This window comes from Austrofundulus limnaeus, unplaced genomic scaffold (assembly GCF_001266775.1).
Source record: "Austrofundulus limnaeus strain Quisiro unplaced genomic scaffold, Austrofundulus_limnaeus-1.0 Scaffold49, whole genome shotgun sequence".
NCBI classification, from domain to species: Eukaryota; Metazoa; Chordata; class Actinopteri; order Cyprinodontiformes; family Rivulidae; genus Austrofundulus; species Austrofundulus limnaeus.
The window spans coordinates 324,007-345,761 of NW_013952451.1; the positions used below are offsets into that span (position 1 = coordinate 324,007).

At 39.6% G+C, this 21,755-nt stretch overlaps 1 protein-coding gene across 3 annotated transcripts in view; it reads right to left on the bottom strand.

The window, feature by feature from the left end:
* The window catches only part of fam49bb (family with sequence similarity 49 member Bb), a 33,390-nt gene that overhangs the window by 9,104 nt on the left and 2,531 nt on the right, over positions 1 to 21,755 (bottom strand). Inside the window, exons 2-5 of one of the 3 annotated variants that reach the window (XM_014008322.1) lie at positions 15,010 to 15,102; positions 4,818 to 4,900; positions 3,787 to 3,908; positions 2,487 to 2,592 (exon numbers count right to left, since the gene is read on the bottom strand). In XM_014008322.1, the coding sequence (XP_013863776.1) occupies positions 2,487 to 2,592; positions 3,787 to 3,908; positions 4,818 to 4,890 (301 nt within the window). In that variant the 5' untranslated portion in view covers positions 4,891 to 4,900; positions 15,010 to 15,102. Of the gene's footprint in view, positions 1 to 2,486; positions 2,593 to 3,786; positions 3,909 to 4,817; positions 4,901 to 15,009; positions 15,103 to 21,755 lie in introns of those variants that run through there. The other 2 variants (XM_014008323.1, XM_014008324.1) reach the window with 2 other exon arrangements.

Consider the following 21,755-nt stretch of genomic DNA (forward strand, 5'->3'; position numbering starts at 1 on the left):
GTGCGGGGGGGTGCTGTCTGGTCTCATCAAATCACAGAAGAGAAGGCGGGCAGAATTTGGGCACACATGATATTTACTTACAGAGAAAGGACACGTTAAAGGAAGGCAGGGCTTTAGAACACATCAGGTGCTACAATCTCTCCTGACTGGAATTTAACCAAAGATGTTCCACAAGACTCACATTTTATGATTGGTCCTGATACCAACGTGAGTCATTAAAAATAGAAATGCCAAAAGTAATTTTCTTCAYCACAATGCAAACTACAAATGAAAAGCATAATAAAATTATTTAAAACACCTCGCGTGTATGAGTGTGTTTACAAGCACAGCTTTAAAAATTACCTTTTATTACACTTTGACCTTGCAGCATGATTAATTAATTAATTTATTTATTTTCAAATCTAAAACATCTGAAAATGTTGAGATTTTTTTCTTACAGCCTAACATTACAGATATAAAATCAGAATGTCCAAACGCAGAATAACCTTGAAAAAAAAAACAGTATCAAACAGGAATGTGTCTATAACCATAAACACAGCATTTTACTCTCTAATGACACTCCCATCCAACTGATTCAGTTATAACAGAAACAACAGTGTGTTTATCAGCAGCAGCAGAAATAAAGAGAAGTTTTAGAACTATGTAAATTAGTAACTAGAATCCAAAATATTTTTAAGTTTTGATATTTTGATAAAGGCCCAATTTCCACAAGATTTTCTACTATTTTTAGATCAATATGATAAAGAACAGAGAGAATGGGTGAAGAAAAAGTTTTGGCTCTGCAAAGTGTGAAATAAAAATATTTATTGATTAATGTCAGTGCAATTAAATCTGTTCTACTACAGAGTGTTTGTTTTAGTTCATCACGCAAGAAGCTCACATTTCCTACAGGGTTCCCACACCTTGGTCATCAGCAAATTCAAGGACCTTTCAAGGACTTTCCTGTACCAATTTCCTCAAATTCAAGAATCACGCATGARGGCAATTACCTACTGCTACTGCAGAATGTTACCAATAAACAGGTTTAAWATCATGTACATTCAATGAAAAACTGGGAATCAATGAAAGAAAGTGGATTAAATGTATAATCCACAATACATGGATGTGTAATTATGTCCTGGGAGGTTCAGCAGCTCAGTTTGGGAGGAGGGGATGTGAACATGTCCAGACGCTCAGAGAGGACAGGAGGAGCTATGGTGCTTCCACCTGGGCTCAGAAAGAAAGACCCGCCCTACTCTGCTCTGATTGGCTAAAACTATGACCATGGTCCATGTTATTTGTTGAAAGCCACGTCAGTTTACCATAATCCTGAGTTATCCACCGCAACAAGTATTTTTTTTTTACAGATGTTAAAAATCAGTTGTGTGAATAGAGAACTTCAATCACCAAAAAACATTCAAGGACTTTCAAGGACAAGTGTAATTTTTGGCTGTTTTCACAAACTTTCCAGGTCCTTGAAATCATTTTTTCCACATTCACAAACTTCCAAGGATTTCAAGGACTCGTGGGTGAATTACTGCATAACTGATGAAATCAACAGTAATATCAAAGCAGTGATTTATTTTAAATATCAAATTTAAAGATGTGTTGATTTTTTACAGTTTTAAATATTTAGTTTTTAATTTGAGTAAAAATTTGACCTGTTTGTTTGAAAAAAAGAGCTCATAATTACATAAGCTCGTCTCCTGAGTAGTATAGTATATCACTTTGTGCAGCCCACAGAAGACGTTCAGCTTTGTGTGCATCAGTCAGGACGGTGGACCAAAGCGAGCCCTGAAGCCAAAAGTCAAGACGGTGAATTGGAGCAGCAGACGATGCTGAGAGATGACCTACTTTGTTACATAACAGTCATCYTCAGTCGCAGCGCCGCCGCCCACTGCTCCGATGACTACCTCCTCCGTCACTGAGAGCATGGGTTTGAGGGTTACTCAGGCATGACAGGCCCCACCCCCCTCCTCAGAACCAGGGTCATAAGAAGATCAGGGAGCAGTAAGTCTACATCCCTGCCAACCCAAATGTCTAAGTGCTAATTAAACAGGCTACAGCTTCCCCCCCCACCCACTCACAGGGGTCAGTGCAACACAAACAGCATGCTGATAAATGCATAGTACTGCACTATAGTACTGTACTAGTGGTGTGGTGGTGTTTACAAGGGGTTAGGGTACATGTTATATGCATGTTTGACATATATCCTGACATATCCAGTTCAAGAATACAAAGGAACTTTAAAAACAGGCAGCATTTGTGCAAAATCACTACAAAAAGGTTTACGTTCAGAGCTCCAAGCGTGACGTTTTCATGGAGCTTCACTGATTGCACACAGCTTCTGCCTCGACCATAACGTCACTTCAAGAGGGAAGAAAAATTAGCAAAAATTCCTGAGCTTGGTCAAGATAAATCCATCTGTGGTGTGTGAGCTTGGGTTTGACAATCTGTGAAGCAATATTTCCTGTGTTTCTATAGAGGCAGCACGGGAAATTACATACCTAACCTCTGAGAGAACTCGTAGAACTTCTTCAGTCTTCCCACTAAAGGAACCACAGCAGCCCACGCCTGCTCCTGTAAGGCCTCATTGTTTGGATTCTGGATTGCCTAAAAGAAAAAAACAAAACAGCTTAAGGCTCTGTGCATGCTAAGATTAAAGTGAAGCTAAAGAAAAACAGACGTTCAAAGCAAAAAATGTTTAAGTTTCATATCTTCACACATTTTTAATTTTGTTGTTTTGGACAGTTTTGTCAAATCAGTCATGAACTGAAAAAATAAATCAAATATAGGAAGCAAACAGACAACATATTAAAAAAAGCACAGCTACCAGAGATACAAGGTTATGCTTTGAACAAATACAAAGTGAAGGCAGGGTTACACAAAAACACTCCAAAATTATATTTAAATTATTATATGTTTACACTCAGTTATATTTTGTCCAAACTCAAATCTTAGAATGACATCAGACTCAAAATGCATAGGAGAAGTAAGATCGCAGTAACATATTCTCTATTGGAGGCTGTAAAGTAGTTTCTGTGCTGCTGATTTAATCAGGTTCAAACTCACTAAAGTGCGACTAAATCATTTATTGCTGCAGGTATCATTTCTGTTTATGTGTGAGAGGCAACCATATTGGATTTAGAGGATGGGATTGGAGAGAAACCTCTGAGCTTCAGAGGAGTATTCCAGTTTATTCCTCCACAATTACTTAAACCGTTGGAGGACATTTTAGGTATTGTAAGGGCTAAATCTGAATGAGAAAGAAAAATAAYCAAGAAGTTTTTAGTTTCTTTTTTAATTCTCCACTAAATGTATAGTCATTGGAAATAAATTGGTGACAGTAAGTTTTCAGTCTTTCAGATGGCAGCTCCAAGTACTCAAGCAGAGGACAACTGGACTTCCTGACTTGATTCTCTAAGACCTTCTTCAGTCATTTTTATTTGGAAAGGAGCTTTATAGATGAGAAATGAAATGTCTTCAAAAACCAAAAAAAAAAGAAGTTCAAACACAGTTAGTTCAAACATTTAGGATTTGTACATTTCTAGGAACTTGCTATAGGTTATAAATATATATTTCTGAGGCTTCTTTATGAAATATAACCACATCTAATGATTGTAAAAATCAGTTTATTTTAGGTTTAATTCAAAAACGATGGAAGAATAATTTCTCGGTGCCCTAGAGGAAAAAAAAAATACTAAATCCAACCTTTGTGGAGCTTATTTTTAATCCTAAAAAGTGGGGCCCAGACTCTGCAGCAGTTGTGTTTMCTGTCAGTCCAATGGATTATTGTATCAGCTGTACCTCTCTGATCTCCTGCCCTGCCCCTTTGTAGGCCTGCAGCTCGTCCAGGATCCCCTTGGCGTCCTTCAGCACCACATCCACCTGCTCCCACACCTCTCGCTCTGCTTCTGTGGGCTGCGCATCTGTGAATGCAGAACAGCGAAAAGTGTCAGACTTGTATTTAATTCATATCGGGCCCAACCTAACAAAAAAACGCAGCTCTAAGAAATCCATCAAATCCTCCAGGATCGTGGTAAGTTTAATAAACAACTTTCAATTATGTAAATGAAAGGTTTTGGAAATAATCTCATCTCCCTGTTCTTTCCCATTAGGTTGTGACACCACCCACTTTCTTGGCCGATAGGAAAAAAAGGAGAAAGATAAGACGAGGCAAGACAAATGAAAGTTTATGTAAACCCTGTGGCTCCAACTACAAAGAGGAGCTGTTTTGTTTAAACAGCTTTTAAAAACAAAACCACCATGTTCAATGAGCTTTCCTGCATTCTTTTTAAATTAACACTCAAATCCTAATTACAGAGTGTAAGCACATTTGAAGTCTAACTGCGTTCCGAAAGCACAAAACCTTTCCTTGGAGGTAAAACTGTGATGCTCTTTAAAAATAAAAACGATCTGAGGKTTTTGCGAGAGATGTTTTTCACTCAAGGTACCGCCGAGTTTCTCGGTTTGCCAAGTGTGAGAACAGTGCAGCGCAGGTTCAAGCCGTGCTGAGGGGCCTTAGGCTACGCAGCAGCTGAACCTCGGTGCTTTATATTTGGGGATTGGAGGGGGTGGGTGGTGTCTCCATTGCAGCTCTGCTCTGATTGATATTCTGCACACACACACACACACACGGCTGTGGAAAAAAAAGGCAGGTTGATGGAAAAGTGCAGAAGCTACAGCGTTGTATTAAATTCTTTTGCCGCTGGGAGAAAGTAACGTAGAAGATAAATCAGGGTGAATAGACTGAAGAGTTCGGAACTGATGTTGTTAGGGAAAGATATTCATGTGATCAATATCAGGAGTGGGAGCAATTACTTTGCAAAGGAACTCACTTTCAAAATCGAGGAAAAAATTGGGCTCCTGTTCCAGATCTGTGCATGTCAAAACTTTCAGAAGGTTCCCCATGTTATGATACCTGTTGAGAAAAATACAGAGAAATCGATAAAAGAAGAAATTTTTGGCAGCAAACGGGAACAGGTGTCAATACTCTGCTGCATCCTTGGCACCTCACTCAGGCTCTGCTTCACTGCTCTGATGCATGTATGAACCAGGCGGCTCCCCAGATGTGCCCACCGCTCACAGGCACCCCCTTACTCCCCTCGGACCCCCCCACCCCCACTGTGCGTTTCCTGCACTCAGCCTTTCACCAACCAGATGTCAACCCAAAAAGTKCCGAAAATAAAATAAAAACTAAAGTTTTTTTCTGCTTTGCTAGGCTTCTTCCCAGCATTTGAAAGGGGCAGCCATACGCAAAGTCGCCGTCCTCCACAGAGCTCTCTCTCCTAATCTGTTCACACATGAACTATTCAGCCGTTTGCTTCACAATCTTATATCTAATTAAGCATTCAGAAAGAAAATTGTCAAAAAAAGTGTCTTCTGTTGAGAAAATCAAGCAGAATGTGTCTGATGCAACAGACTTGTGATGTTTGGTCTGTCAGGGATCAGTCAGGACTTGATCACCTTAATAATAAAGTCAGCAACAGTTCATGTTTATGCAGATGACATTCAACTTTACTGTTACTTTCAAGTTAACACAGATTTACTTGACTGCTTGTCTGATGTTAAAAACTTGTTTGAAGAGGTTTATTAAACTCAGCAAAGAAAGTCTGGTCATTGCCCCGGCAGCATGAGGTCACTCATCTGACAACAAATRGGCCATTTAGACTTGAATGTTGAGTCAAATCTGAGGAACTCTAATTCTGTTTGACAAGCTCTTGATGGCCACTCCAAACAGCTTGTTCGAAATACTTTTATACTGGAAAGAAAAAAATTGTGATCAGACTCCAAAATGTTTTGTAATAATTTCCAACGGAGTCTCTTTTCTCTAAATCAAGAGGTCTTCAACTCTGTTCCTCATGACCCACTGCCCTGCATGATTTAGCGGTTTTCCTGCTTCAACACACCTGACTAAAATGAATGAGTGATTTACAGGCTTCTGTTAAACTTGATGACATTCTCAGTAGGTGATTTAATCATTTCAGTCAGGTGTGCCAAGGCTGGAAAATGTCTAAAAACATGCAGGACAGCTGGTCACGAGAAGAAGTTGAAGAGCTCTGCTTTAAAGGTTAACAGGTTTAGAGCAGTAGGAGTGTCAATAATTAACTTTATTATTTTTTCATCTGCCTTTCTTCTGTTCTGAACACAGACAATAGAAATTTACTCATTAACACGACAAAGTGCAATAATTTAACAATGAGGTTTTCAAAATTACATTTATATTAAACGCTGTTACTGATACAAAATACAGTAAATATCAAGATATTTATTAACCTAAGATCACAGACCTTTTCTTCGAGGGAAGCCTGAGCCTGAAGGCAGCCTCAACATGCATAGTTTTAGGGACTGTGGGAGGAAACCTGAGAAGCCGGAGAAAACCCACGCAACATAAGGAGACTGTGGAAAGTCTACACAAAGACCTCAGGCCCAACCTGGGGCTTGAACCGAGGACCTTCTTGTTGCAAGGAAACAAAGCTAATCACTAATCCATCATGCTGCCAAAAACAAATGCATGCATATTTTAAAGAAATAGATTAATAAGAATGAAATATCAGCTAAATATAGCTAAGTGACTGTTAAAGCCATTTTTGTTGGTTCATAAGATATTTTGCTAACATTCAGACAAACTCATTTAAAAATCAAATCATAACCTGTGATATTATATATATATATATATATATATATATATATATATATATATATATTAGGGTGGGTTCATATTTGAAGGACGTACAAAAAGCTTCAAAGCCTTAAACCTGATGGGCCAACTAACCCATTACTGCCATCCAGGATCTATGATGAGCAGAGTTTCACTCAGGTATCAGCTCTGTTCACTCTGATCTGCGCCGTCAGGTTTTATACCTGCTTTAACAACTTTGCCATCATCACAGGAACTCTCGACTGGAAAGGTTTCCCCTACATGCCACACACTTACGTTACTTTAAACGGTTTATGTAACCCAAACGTATATGTCAGCTCGAGCTGTGCATCGAAAAGTGACAGCCTCGCGCTGCTCTCTGCTCTGTCGATCCTTCGACTCCTTGAAAGAACCAAACTGATGCTCGTCAGAAGCAAAGGTCAATGGTGTGACGAGTCAAAAGTCTGAAGCAGTTTATTCCAAAAGGAACAGCATCAGGCTGTACTGGTGGTGACAGATTTAACCCCTGCTGACAGATTGAAAGGGTGTACTCAGAGACAGGCGGGTAGGGGTGTCAATGCAATGCTCACCTGAGATGAGTGACAGGTAAAAAGCTAAAGTGACTGAGTGAGAGCCGGTGATGACACGGTGAATCAAGCCAGTGCAGGAAGATGGGGAGGCGCAGCGATGGAGTAAAGTACACACTCAGCAGTCAGCAGCAGAAGGGTTAGATGAGGTGATTTTAAAATGCACGAGATGTTTCAAACAACGTGGGGAGGGGGGGCTGTAAAACCAGGCAGAAGCACAAATTTCCTTCTTTTATATAAATTTGTGATGAAGAGATCGTTTTAGTGCTGATGGTTGAAGAGTAAACTGGACTAAAAGATATATTAGGCAAGAAAAAAAAAGTTGTAAGGCATGTTACCTGTTGACATCATGCAGGCAAGAGGTGACATTTGTTTTTCGTACCACGAAAAAGACACTTCTAATTAGAACTTTTCCACTATATATTATTAGAAATAAGAATTGATGGCCAGTATATATAAAACAATTTTTTGTTTGTTTACACATTGAAATTTACAAAAACAGTTATTTAAAGATATTTGAACTTCAAAGGTCTCAAAGCCTCCCAGACTTATAAAAATTAGTTTTCCATGAAGTTCTTGTTTTAAAAGTTATAATATTCCTGTCACACTTTCTTAGTGGAGTGCTTATGTTCTGCCCAAACATGCACTTGTGTCAAAAGAAAAGCCCTCTTATCTGTGGAAATGTTTGATTGATCCAACAGTGTGGTGTCACCAGTAACATTTATCTACCTACAGATATGTTTGATTGTACAGTCAGAGMGTGGCTGATTCAGATTCTCTTAACAACAAAACAAAAAAAGCAATAAAAAGCCTTTTTTCATTGAATGCCCTCTAGTAAGTTCTTAATGTTCTATTAAATATCTGAAAAGTGTTTTTTTCTTTAGTTCTACACAATTAAATTTATTCTACATCAACATGCAAGTAGGTCTGATTCAAGTGAGCCTGTTATTTCATCCTCCATAACATTTTGTCTCCAGTGTACGTCAGCCACCACCTGCAAGGACCCACCTGTCTTGTCCAGCCCCGTACTGTTTGCCGTTCACTAATGTGACCTGAATGTCTGACTGCGCCAACGCTGGCACCTCACTGGCTGTCAGGAAGCTGCACCTGATGCGGCCTCAGAAGGGATGAGAGCTGTCACTGACGGTCGCCCTTCTGGATGATGCAGCCCATCATCACCAGACTTGCTCTGGTCCTCTGCTGCCACCTCTCAGCTGCTGACTGGAGTCGGACCAGCTCGGCTCCTTTGCGCTGTTTAAAATTAGGTCATTTTAAGGACGGGGATTTGCGTGGCCGCGTTTCAAAGTCTAATGAAGAAAGTTCAGGGAATAAAAGGAGATTAAATTAGTTTTTCTAAAGTCTAGCACTTTAACTTAAAATTCACCCTGGGAATTACTTTGTAACMCCACGTTTATGTAATTCAAAACACTGACTTTGCAGTTTAAGCAAACTTCTTCTTAGCCATTTCTGAAAAGCAAAACTTCAGCTTAACGTAGTACGGGAAGAGCGGAAGAAGCTGGAGATATATCAGAGAGAGATGGCAAAACAGAAGTCCCCCCCTCCCATCCCAGCAGCGCTGGCATGTCCCGAGCACCAGAGAGTCCAACGACAGCCTTGTTGTTGTTTTGAACCCCCCCACTGTGCCATCGCGTGTTCGCAGTGAGCAGGGGGTGCTGCTTCTAAGGCCAGGGGCAGAATCTGACAGGCTGGAGCCCGCGCAGCATTTCTATTGGCTGAGCCCATCTACCCAACAGCTCGCTGTATCCATGGAGTCAAAAAAAATTTGGAGCCATTGAAAAACAGCGCGGCAGCCAATCAGTGGCGAGCATCTGGCAAGGAGCGAGTACAGTAGTAGTAGGAACTGAAAGCACATGAATACATTAATACTGATGAGGTAATGTGCCTAAAATCAGCAGATTAGACGGGGAGTAAAGTCAACTGCAGACAGAAGAGAAATATTTAAATCCACTGGTGAGCACTCAGTGATTTGATGAGACTAGATTTTTCGGTGCGGCTCAATGTAATTAAAAATCATGCCCCGCCACATTAATTATTAACAAATGAGAAAATGTAAGTGAAGGTAAACACAATTAGAAAATAACCCATGTGTTTGCAGATTTCAGGCGCCACGCCCAGCAGCCTGACCCCTACATGGCACCGCCTTTTAAACGTCTTCATGCTCTCCTTCTCCTCCTCGAATAAACACACAGAGCAGCTGAAACTGAGCACTGCGGCAGCAGAGATGGCTTGAGGYGGAGGAGGAGGAGGGGAGGTGTCTGATGTGAGGCAGGGATAGTGCTGACATTCCACTACTCAGCTGCAGCATGAGGATCCACGTGCCTTACTGCTTTACTACGAAGGAGAGAGGGAAAAAACAACGCCGTCCCCTCCCCAGCCACAGAACGGGGAGTCACGTGGGCTTCGCCGTGGACAGGCTGGGAGCTAGCCTGGGGTGTAGAAGGGGGATGGGCCACGGCAGCAGTCTGTCTGTGTGTGTTTTAATGTCTGAAATAACGTTGATCCAAGTAGCTGATATTTGGATGAAATAAATGTTCAGACCGAGGGTAATGCAGGTGAGGATAAGTGGGGACGGAGGAGGGGTTTGGGGTGGGGGGGGGTCACACTGCAGCAGAGCTCGGCAGCTTTAAACATGACCTAGATTTCCCGGGTGACACGCCACATCGCATTAGTCCACTCGGCCAGACCTGGACCCGACGGAGCTTTCTGACACTGTTCTGATTCGACAGGCAGAAAATGGGGGAGCACTTCCTAAATAGGGACCCGCCCCCACCCCCCTACTGCATTTCTCCTCAGCCCAGCTGACCAAAAATGGCTTGGAGGGCACGAGGAAAAGTCGGGGAGAGGGCCGACTACCATTTGTTTGTTTACGAGGGTGAACTCTATTTCCTCATTTGCCACGCCCCTGTCCTCCTGCACTCGAGTAAACACCGACTAATACCCCTCCTCCTCTCCRAGATCCAAGCAAAAAAACAGCAAAACTGGGAAGTATGAGCTGATCTGCAGGTGGCATCCAGTATCAGCCGTCTCATCTTCCAGCTGAAGCTAAAAACACCCCCTAAACCCCAACATCTGACAAAATGAGCCCTCATCATGAGGCCGACAGCCTGTCCAGAGAATCACACCAGAGAGGCAGGATGAAAGCAGGAGCTCCTCGTCCTCAGCTAAAGCTCCTTCTTTTTGGACGGCACCTGATYAAAGTCGGTAACTATGGCAACAGGCACATACACAAGTCTGCAAAAAAAAAAAAAAAAAAAGCCAGCTCCATTGAAATGGAGCTCAATGGAGAGGCTCTTAGCACCTCTCTCTTCTCACCAATACAACACTTTATCCCGTCAAAAACACACAGGGAGCTGCTGACAGCCTGGAAGGCTTTAATTTCAGATTGATTAAAACAAGAAGCAAAAAAAAAGGCGGCTGTGTGAACACAACGTGGGTCTAAATGATCCTTTCCTGTAGTGAAAAGATATAAAGTGAGAAAGACTTGCAACAAGCATTATGATGTTTTTAAAATAAACTTCCTGCTTCTTTTATTCCAACATCTGCTTAATGAATAAGCRCTCCTCGGCCTGCCCTTGAGAGTCCTCTGACTCCTTCTTGGGTTGTTAGGAAATCATTAAAGAGGACGCATTGACTCACTGTCGTCCTCTTAAGCAGCACCTCCCTCTGGGGCAGCTGCCTCCTGAATCCATTCACACAGAGCTCCCGTTCTCCTGCACAAACAGCCCTGAGCCATCATTACTTCACTGACCTTCGGACTGAATGTGACTCACCAATGTKAACATATCCAAACCGGATCAGAACTTGCTCAGGAGCAAATCTGGGAGACAAACTCAGTCAGGCATAAAATAAAAGAACATTAAGGATTATCACCTTAAATGTGTTTTAGTTAGTTTTACTCAAACAGGATTTTGGGTGGGGCTCAGAGGAGGTTTTAGAGGGATGGTGAGTGTCAGGTTGACAAGTCCTTGGAATAGCAATCAGTGGGAGAAGAGCGCCATCTGGAGGGTGAAAGGAGCTGCGCCTTCAAGGACAGGATGGTGTGGAGGGCCACTCCCAAACCAGTCATTACCAGCATTTTGTTGCTTCTAGTTCTACAACTACAGACACTTTATTAAAAAAAAACCTTCTCTGCTACAAAACTCTAAACACCTACTAAACAATTACATTTTCACTAGAAGGAGAAGAACTGATGCAAGATCCAAAAGCACCATGAATGGTTTAAATAAAGATATTTAAAATGAATGTGCTCATAAAGTAACACACATTTAAACGTCAACTCTGCAAATTGTTTTTGAGTGATGTTTGCACCTGCACTGGAACGACCGGCTGTCAAATGAGCATCTTCCAGAAGGAAGTTACACGGTGTCAAACCTCCAGTGATATAAATAATAGATACACAAAGAGAAGCTGGGAGCTTTTAGCTGACATAAACCACTCCACATATTACATCCACTCAGACATATCATCTCAGATTACCTGCTCTGCTAACAGCGAGAGGCCAGGGTGTCTTGCATCTGCTGAGTCAAGTCCGGTGACTCTTTATTCAAGTGTTCTGACGAGTAAAGACGCTCAGAAAAACTGACTGGGATTCATTCTAGAGTTCATAACCTTGCAAAAATGTACTTTTTCTGCATAATCTACCACCTACTCAGACAGTGCAAGGCATCACCAGCTGGAGGCAGTATTGACCCATATTTGAGAAAAGCTTCACCTCAGGAGACTGAACCCCCCCCCCCCCCCCCTCCCTTCTTGGCTTTGCAAACCTAATCCACCCTGAATCTATTCACACAGAGCTAAGGTTTTAACTGAGCTCCATCCTTGTATAATGCACCATATATCTTGTTTCCATGCACCGCCACAGGGTCGTGAGCAAACGACAACGGTTTCCATTCATTCAGGATGTTCCGCTGAATGGATTTAGCTCAGAATAAAGCAGCCTATAAAGACAAACACATCAGAGGTCACACATGGACCGTATGTCACCTGAGGCCTCGCTGTCAAAACAACGGTATTCCAACAATCGATTTCTAACCAACTGAATGATAGCTGAGTGTCTGCGTAACAATCACTAAGGAGATAAAAGAGGAAAACGTAACAAGGATGACGTCCTGATGCATCTCAATAATCCAGGTAGAAAAAAAAAATCAAAAAGAAAAAATAAGTAGGTCCTCTGGATGGGTTCTTTAGTGAAACATTTCGTCTCTCCTCCAAGAGACTTCTTCAGTCTGATGAGCTTCAGGTGAACTCAGCCTTATAAGCACTGCCTCCACATGGACAAACAGGTTAGTCACATGCAAAAAGAGGGCCATCGACTAACAATAGGCTTGATTGGCTCTACTGTTCTATTGTTTGTTTATTCTGTTTATTTTTCTTTTTGACAACGAGGATGAGCAAACATGCTAGCAAGGAGGAACAATGGTGAGCCAAAAAGAGTGAGGAAATGGAAGGAACTTAGATTAAGTGCAACCTTTCGCACAAAATACCAAAAATGTGGATTAATCCAGTGAAAAGGTCTCTTTCAGATGTAACTGTACAAGTCTTAGGTCTAAGATGCCAGTTTGTGGTCTGAAGTTAACCCTCCAGTTACATAAACATGTCGGCCTTGAAGGGAGAAACAGGAAGTCAGGAGCACCTGCATGATTCAACTCCTTTTTATGGTCAACAATGCACTTCATTTCCTGACCAGTCCACCACAACACAACAGGTTTACAACAGGCGTAAATGAAAGGCAGTCTGGCTTCATGATGTGTTTGTGTMTGTAGACACAAGCTACTACCACAGGGTTTTTGATTGTGTTTGAACTTCAATCAAATAAAGTGGTTGTTTTTTTATATAGTAGGCTGTAATTTAACCAATACAGGTCATTAGAAATAATCTATGCAAGTTTTTTTTTCTTTTCACCCGACTTATAGAAATGTAAATTAAAAACGATTCAGTGACAGCTTCATTCTGGTTAAAACAAGACAACAGGAACCACACAKATGCAGAATGGACAGTGGGTTGCACATTTGTTACATTTAAGTTAAAAACYGTTTATATTTGCTCTTATTTGTGCTGAGCTTACATAAGGGTGAACATTTCTGCCTTTGAAAAAACAAATATAAAAAATTCTAACTCAACTTTGAAAACTTAAAACATTCATTCKAAAGGTTCACCTTGTGGACTGTGACCTAAACTACTTGGAAACAATGGTTTGGAAAAAAACATGCACACAAACAGGAAGGACAAAATATATACCTTTAAAGTAATTTGAAATTCATGCTCTGTGSTTTATTCAAATTAGGACAGATAACAGAGTTACATCTACATTTGGATATAAATAGATAAAWAAACATAGAAAATTAAACCGTAACCTGGATGCAGAACAAAGTGTCAGATAAAGGTTTTTGGTGAAACTTTGCATGGACAAATATAATTCAGACATGCAAATGTCAAAGGAGCTATTTCAAGCTTACATCTGCAGGTGAAGATAAAAACAGTTTTACTTACGAAGCTTTATGAATAAAATGTCATAATAAGAAAATTAAGTAGTTTTATTAGACTCATTTTTTTTCCTATTTAGAATATAGTCAAAGTTTTTTTTTTAATTACTGTATTATAGTTACATTTTTTAATGAAGCGATTCAATTAAATTACACCTTAATGTCCTCATGATATCACTGTTGTTGGGCTACAAATCACAAGGACAATAGGTTAAGATTTAAAAAGTAATATTTTACCATAACAGCAGCATTCACACTGAAAGTAAAATACAAAAGCAATTAAAAAAATGTTTAAGTCTTGGCACTAAAATAAGCATGTTTAATCAAGAGGTTTACTTACTGAGTAAAATGCTTGTGCTTTTAGGTAATATTATTTTAACTACTGATGAGAAAAAKGAATAAAACACTTGGAACAGTGTTGTATAAAGTACCTCACAGTGATACTTGAGTAAATGTACAAGTATCTTATCATAAAAATACTTTGGTAAAAGTTAACGTCTTCTCTATAAATATTACTTGAGTAAAAGTCAAAGTATCTGATTTTTTTTTTTAACTTAAGTATCAAAAGTAAATTTCTGGCACAAAATCTACTTAAGTATTAAAAGTGAGCAGTTAGGTTTTCCAAAATGATATTTATTGGGAGGCGACTTCTCAAAAAATATTTTTTTGTAACGGCGTGCAGCTGTGATGGGTTGTGTACAAGCTAATATGGTGTCAGAATAGTATTTATACTTCTCATCCAACCAAAATTAAATTCACTCTGTCCAAGAGACACAATTTATCAGGATAGTTTTTTTAAGTAATAACAACTCAGAATAAAATAGGAGTGATGACTTTCTACTTCTTACCTTTTTAAAAAACGTAGTGAGTATAAAGTACAGATAACTGTGTAAAAATGTAATGAGTAAAAGTAAAAAGTATGTTGAAAAATAATTACTCAAGTAAAGTACAGCTCCCCAAAAATTCTACTTAAGTACAGTAATAAAGTATTTGTACTTAATTACTTTACAACTCTGCATTTGAACTTCATCTTTTAATATTGCTAAGATGCACATGTGTGTACACTGAGTTTTGATTTTCACAAACTGGGATTGGCTTAAAACTCAAATATCTTGTTCCTACAGATTAAAGATTTTAAATTTACCRTTTTTTTCTTCCATAGAGCACTTTAGACATGCACTAAGTGAGGGTATTTCAAAAGCCAGTATAAAAAAAGAGAACTACTACAGCACTTAAGCTATACGAGGTATACAACTATATGTTTATGTACTGATAAGGCAACAGACTGYACGAGACTTACCAGTAGTAGAGTTGTGTAACTGGCGGTCAGGATCAGGGAAACCCAGCCTGGGAGGTGACCCCTGGGTCACAGTCCTCCAGCAGAGGTCAGTCTCTAAAGCAAAAGGTCAAAAGGTGACAAAACATCAAACTTTKCTTCTAACAAAACACTCAACTGTCACGAGCTGACTGAAAGCAGAAGCATTAATCTTTCTTCTTTCTTTAAAGTTACTCGTGTGTATTTAGAACAGTCTTACTGCACACAACCTATGACAAAAAAAACTGCATCTTATCTTAGTTCCCCTTTAAACTGTAACATTTCAAGAAAGTCTACAAACAGCACTAAGCATGAAAGTTGTTTTTTCCAACTACAAAATGTATCTCGTGAATTAGAGGCTAATTGCAGAGTTTTTTTATTATTACCCAACAAACAGACTTGCATAAGGAGTATGACATTTCCTATTGTGTAACACTTCCTCTGATTCAGGTTGTCCACAAGTCTCCCTGCTTCTGTAGCACACTTCACTCACACTGCTGATTAGGAATACTTATTTTAACGAGTCTACAACTAAAACTGGTCCAAACATTTATTTTATGCATACAATGAAACGCAAGGTCTCTCATTGCTTTCAGTTTCAAACTCAACAGGATTTCTGAAAGCCACAGTCTCCTTTCACAAGTTGTGCAGCTCCAATTCAGTGTAGAAGCGCAGTAGACTGTGAGACCATTACCACGAGGCTTTATCCTGTTCGCCTGCCTGCATACAAATGATCCGCACTTGCAGAGGTGCTGGTCATGCATGAATGCGAATACACTCTGAATCCTGAAACTTCAAAACCAAAACAACAGGGAGAGCTGAGGGGCATGGGCATGGAAGATAAACAAGATGGAATGAGACAATGGGAATAAAAATAAAACACAAAGAAATTACGGGTAGTTAATTATATGTAGCAGAAGTAAAAAATAAAAATAGAAAACTAACTTTAACTCAAAAATAAAATAGATACGCTCTTCTTCTTGGATCGGATGGAGCCTTTTCTTCTTCTTAACCGATTGTGGTTTGGTCTTAACCCTAACAAAACTGGTTTGACCTAGATGACATCTGCAGCAAGGCATCATGGGAGACAACTATGCATTACTCCCAGTAGCTGGAAACCACAGCGTATGACCACTACCTGACTAAYAACAGAGATCAAGACTGCAGTATGCTGGCATTTTGAGCCGACAAAAGTTTGTAGTGAATTAATAAATAAGAAGAAARGAGACCACCTTTAAATTTATGCCACAAGTAAAAGATGCTGTAAGTTTTAATTTCACTTTCTTAATTTTGGGTCAAAAATGTAATAAACCAACAGTTTTAGTAATTACCACTACAAGATAATTATCACAAAAAAAGGAGTTGAATGAGGCACATGTGGGGTTTTCTTGCAGCTATGATGCTCTGCTTCTTAGCTACATGTTAAAATCATGAAATATTGAACATATTTATTCTCAAAGCAAAATCAAARCTGGTGAGATAAAAACATTACAATATAAATCTAGGTTTTCATGGTCTACTAATTTGATACAGCAATTCCTCCTATCTATTTTCTTTTTAGTTTAACTGGTAACTAGGCTGTGACAAACGGTTGAAATCTACTTCAAAAATCACCATCTCTGTGCTTTTGAGGTTTCTGGCTCATGCTGTACWTTCAAGACTGCTGTAATCCGCTTCAACGCTGCTGCAAGGAAAGACCTACATGATGAGATCATTCAGAAGTGAATGTGTGTGATTCAGCTTRGCTCGTCCCTCCGAGCTACAATTAAATCCAGTCTCGCAGAAAAAGCAGCACACAMTTAAGCAGTGGTGGTAGCAGAATGGGTTCAGAGTATTTTAGACTCAAAGACAAACTGTACTGTTTGTCACATGAGAAGCTCTTCAACATAAAAAGGTAAGAAGGAAGTCAGATCAACAGACTGACTACTTTTAGGTCTGAGAAATTATCACTGTAACATCACTAAAAAGTTGAGAGGTTTGCAAACAGCATATTTGGGTTTTTATTTGGTTGAGCAACAATGAAACGCTTAGAACTCATTTTTACTTTCAGCTGTTTCTTTCCTCTGTCTTGATTCGTTACTTTCACAACCACACAAAGAAGCTACACTTTATTTATTGTTTTCAAGGTAAAAGTTTTCACTCTGAATCTGTGTTCTCACATCCCCAGTTTGTGGGAGCGACAGGCTGATTTGGTTAAGAAGAGCCAACACACTGCTAAACCTGATGAACCTCACCATGAATTAATCAACAAGGTGTGTGTAGCTGTCACACAAAATGATAATCACTAAATTTCTGATGACAAAAATAAATGAATCAGGAAAAAAAAAACACAATTTTTGCTGTTTAATCTTTTGTGTCTCCTTCAGCAGATTACATTCTATTCAGCAATTTTTTTTTACCTGCTTATGTATAAAACTAAAATGTTCCAAAAAGAGCTAAAGACACATTACTTCAACACTGCAAAACACAAACATTCACTTTGCATGATTAAAAAAACAGAAAGAAAATCAGAACTTTTTATAGATTAAAGCAGACATCAGATAATCCAGTAGATTGCCATTACTTCTCTATCAAAATGTTGCAGTCCACCTGATTATAGATGATTAAAAATAAACATTCCACAAAAAAGGTGAGTTTTTCCCTGGTAAATTAAAAAACTTTGCAAAGAACTGTATTTAGTCCATGCTGACAGTTTATAGCTACCAAAAACTACATAATATTAGAATAAAGCACAAATTATGTACATTAACACTACACTAGAGTAGATTTAATAGTGCTGTAAGCTACGAGTCTGAAAKACCTTTAAACGATCAAGATGTGAAGCAGAACAAAACCACACCTCAGATTTCAAGTGTGTGAATGTTTTAACATGATGTGTGGATGGAGGTTTGGTGCGGGGGCAGAAACAGCCTCAGTTTCGTATGAAAACRGAATCTACCACGCTGATTCACCATCTGCGCCAACACGCCTGCTCTGTGTGTCCACCGGCATGTAGGCGGCCTCATGAGGATGTCATGCCTGGTTAAACGCGCCAAAATAAAACCCTCGACGTCAACACCCTGTCTTTTCGTAATTTGATGGGTTAATAGAGTGAAAATATTCGACCAAATCTTTAGGGAGAAACTCAGCATCTTAGCTGGGAGCCTGAAACAGTGTTTTGTGTGTGTGTGTGTGAAAGATGTGGGGCTTTTTTCCTCTTGAGTAGGCCACGCTATTTATAGCTTTATGTTGACAGATTGAATGCAAAGTGCTCTTTGCCTCGTTTCCACATTCAGTGTGAAGTTGCTGCTGAAAACAGGGAGCCTACAGTGAAAGCATCCTGTTGAAGGCCTTTAGATGATACGAGACTGCGCTCTCTTCTCATTATAAAGCTGCTTAGGGCTTCAGAAAGGCAACATCAGAAGGCGGAAGTGAGAGTAATGCTCACGTCTACCAGCACAGACGGCACGGAAAATCAAAAACTGGAGCACGCGCGCGCACAGACTCACACACATCAGAGGCAAACATCAAGCGCAAACTGCTCCATCAACACAAACCACCACAGTTAGGAGCTTCCTCAAAGCTRCACATCATCCCTCTCTGCTCATTTAATAGCAAAACAATCAGCATGTGTTAAAAAGATGAGTACTAATTTTTTTTAAGGAATCAAGCACCTCTCATACYGAGACAGAGCCTGTACAGATTTTAGGGGTGACATCTAAACAAGCTCTTTCGCCTTTTTTAATGTGAAATTCATGATATAAACTGAGGTGTTGAACACAGATGTCATCTGTTTGTGTAGCTTTAAGAACTGTCAAAAACCTAACATGGGGTGCTAATAAGGCAAACAACCAAAAACAGTATCGACTTCAACTTCAATTTTATTTTGATTGAGTCTTCAGAAATTCATTTCCATCCAAATTCTTGACATTCTTTCAACAGTTTAGCAGACTCGTACCATCTTTATTTATTTTTAGACGGAGGTCATTTTGAACGTCATCTGCAAAGAATTGCAAGGTGATGTTATAAACAACTTCAAAGAAAGGACATACAAGTTAATAAATATAAAGTCCAAAGATGATAATCYGTTCAAGTCAATGTTCTTAATCCAGGATCAGAGAAGTAAAAGATTAAACTTATAATGGTTGATGACACCTTGAAAAGTAATGTGAGGGGTTGARTGGTTTTATCAGGCCTTTGTTTTACAGATGGCTAAATGGCTTATTTAAAAATCTACACCTACACCTTATTTATTCATGGTCCATAATTGGGTTAGTTATACAATGAAGCATAACCCATACACAGGGTGAGCCACAAGCTCAGGTACTCTCAGCAAAGCCTGGGCAGGGTTACAACAACAAGAATATCTGAAGTTAAACTTGTCAAATGAAACAAGCGGATCATCACACACAGGATTTTCATACCGGATCAGCAGAGGCTTGGGTTAACTACAATCGCTTTTGGTACGGAAGGTCAACAGAAACTGCTGCTGTTGACTAAAGCCAAAGGAAGCTAAAAGTGCAGATGGTTTAGCAGGCCAAAGAAGTAAGGCAGAGTGAGGTGGGAGTGCAAGCTTTAAATGAGAGACCGGTAAAGCAAGATGTCTGATAAGATGAGACAATGAAGGTAGAGGCAGTATACTTTCTTTACAGGGGACCAAGATGGGAAACAAGAGAAGAGGAGACACATGAAATGGGGGTTATCATGAAAGAAGTGTATATTATTAACATTGCAGATTTGAACAATGAAGAGTTTGAAAAGGGAAAAGTACTTTTGGACAGTGCTGTCAGCTTGATTTCAATTCAAGAAAGCTTTAAGATTTCTGCTCTCTTAATCCCTAATAATCTAGCCATGTGCAGGAACGTGCGCATAAACAAGGAGGCCGCAGTCAGGCCTTCCCACTGATGACTCAGGTATGTCATCATTTTACTTCTGATCTGCTAATCGACAAGAGCAGACACGTAAAAGAGCAACGCGTTGAGGAGAGTTGTGTGAACTTAAGAGGCAAATCAAATAACCAGACCTCCAGAGATTACAGAGTCCAGAAATTACATTCTGGATAAATACAAGACGGTAATATTTCTGTCTACATAGATTTAATACTAAAGCTGTAAACTAACTGCCTTTGATAAGACAAGCATCTATCTCTGGATTTGCTCCTGGTAATAGTCTCAGATCAGAGCTTATTCTGCAATATGACAGAAACATGGATCAATGGAGGTCATTCTGCACAAAATAACAGCAGCAGAGTGCAAAATATGCAAATCAATATATGAATTATAGAAAGTGAAGAGAACGACCTGCAGAAATTAGAACACCTAACACTAACAGTACAAGTTGTGCAGGGACTGTGCTGGTGTTGGTTTAAGCACTTTGTTTCTCCATGAGGCTGTTTTGGGTTACACAATTGTTGGTGTTATTGTGTCAACCTTCTACAAGGCACAAAAACAGCTCAGTTCAGCACAAAATAAGGAGCTTAACGCTCCACAAATCTAAAAATAAGTGTGAACATATAGTGGTATTCTGAGAAATATCAAAGTCTTTTATGAAAACAATCGCAGTCCAGTAAGAACACAATGAATGTGTAGCACTGACAAGGATGTTTAGAGAGTGTGTGTGTGTGTGTGTGTGTGTGTGTGTGTGTGTGTGTGTGTGTGTGTGTGTGTGTGTGTGTGTGTGTGTGTGTGTGTGTGTGTGTCCACTTGCTGCTGGTAATGGAGCATATAATACAGTCTGTCAGGTGGAGACTACAGCAAACCTTATATCAAGAATAACTGCAGTAACCCAACCTGGAGCTCAGCTAAATAAAATAAAATGCTGCACTAAACGTCCTTATAGGAAACTCCTGGAAATATCATTAACTCACATTAACCAACATCAACGCTCKGTCTAGCCCTGTGAAATTGTCGTACTAACTATGGTTTGAACTTAAAAATTGATAAAAGTAATGTTTGTTTAGGTAGTTGGCGTTGCTACACGGCATCGAACTCAAAAAGGTCATGCCTGGGCGCACCAGCACGTCCGTACCTGCACCTGACTGGGGTTTATAACCCCATGCCAAGAGAAATGAACTCCCCGTTTCAGGTCTGTTTGACAAACTGAGAGGGAAAACTTGCACAGACTACACATGAAATACTCGAAAGATGCTTCACTTTCATGTCTCAAGAAGACCAACTCTTGCCATTTGTTGAAGGTTTTAATGCGCCAGTGATCAAAGCACAAAATAAAGGCGTTCTCCTAAAATAAAATAAAATAATCATTCCACTCATTACCCGATCCTCACTTTGATATGATTGACAAGTTTTACCATGTTTAACATCTTACAACTGCAGCACCGTCAGGTACCGTCATGTCTCCCAGTCAATCTCTAAGTTATAAACTAAAAGAGAAATGTGGAAGTAAAACATTATGAGGAAAGTGTTTAACTTAGATAAAAAAAATACAGTAAAAACTAGCCAAATGGGAACACTAGAGAATATTTTGGGCTTCAACTACCTCACAACAAGCTGTAAAAACAAGCTGACACTAAAACTAAAGGAACCCTTTTTTATCAAATACATGTTACCTGAACTGGCTTTAGTTCAACTTRAACAGCTTGACTGGTGATCAGCAGCAAGTTAGATACTCCAATCCCTGACTTTTTTTTCTGGACTGTGAATGCACCACAAATAAGGAAKCAATTAACTTTTACAGTTAATGATATGCACAGTGTCACCACTGCATGCATTGTGGTCTGAATTTATTCATGTCAA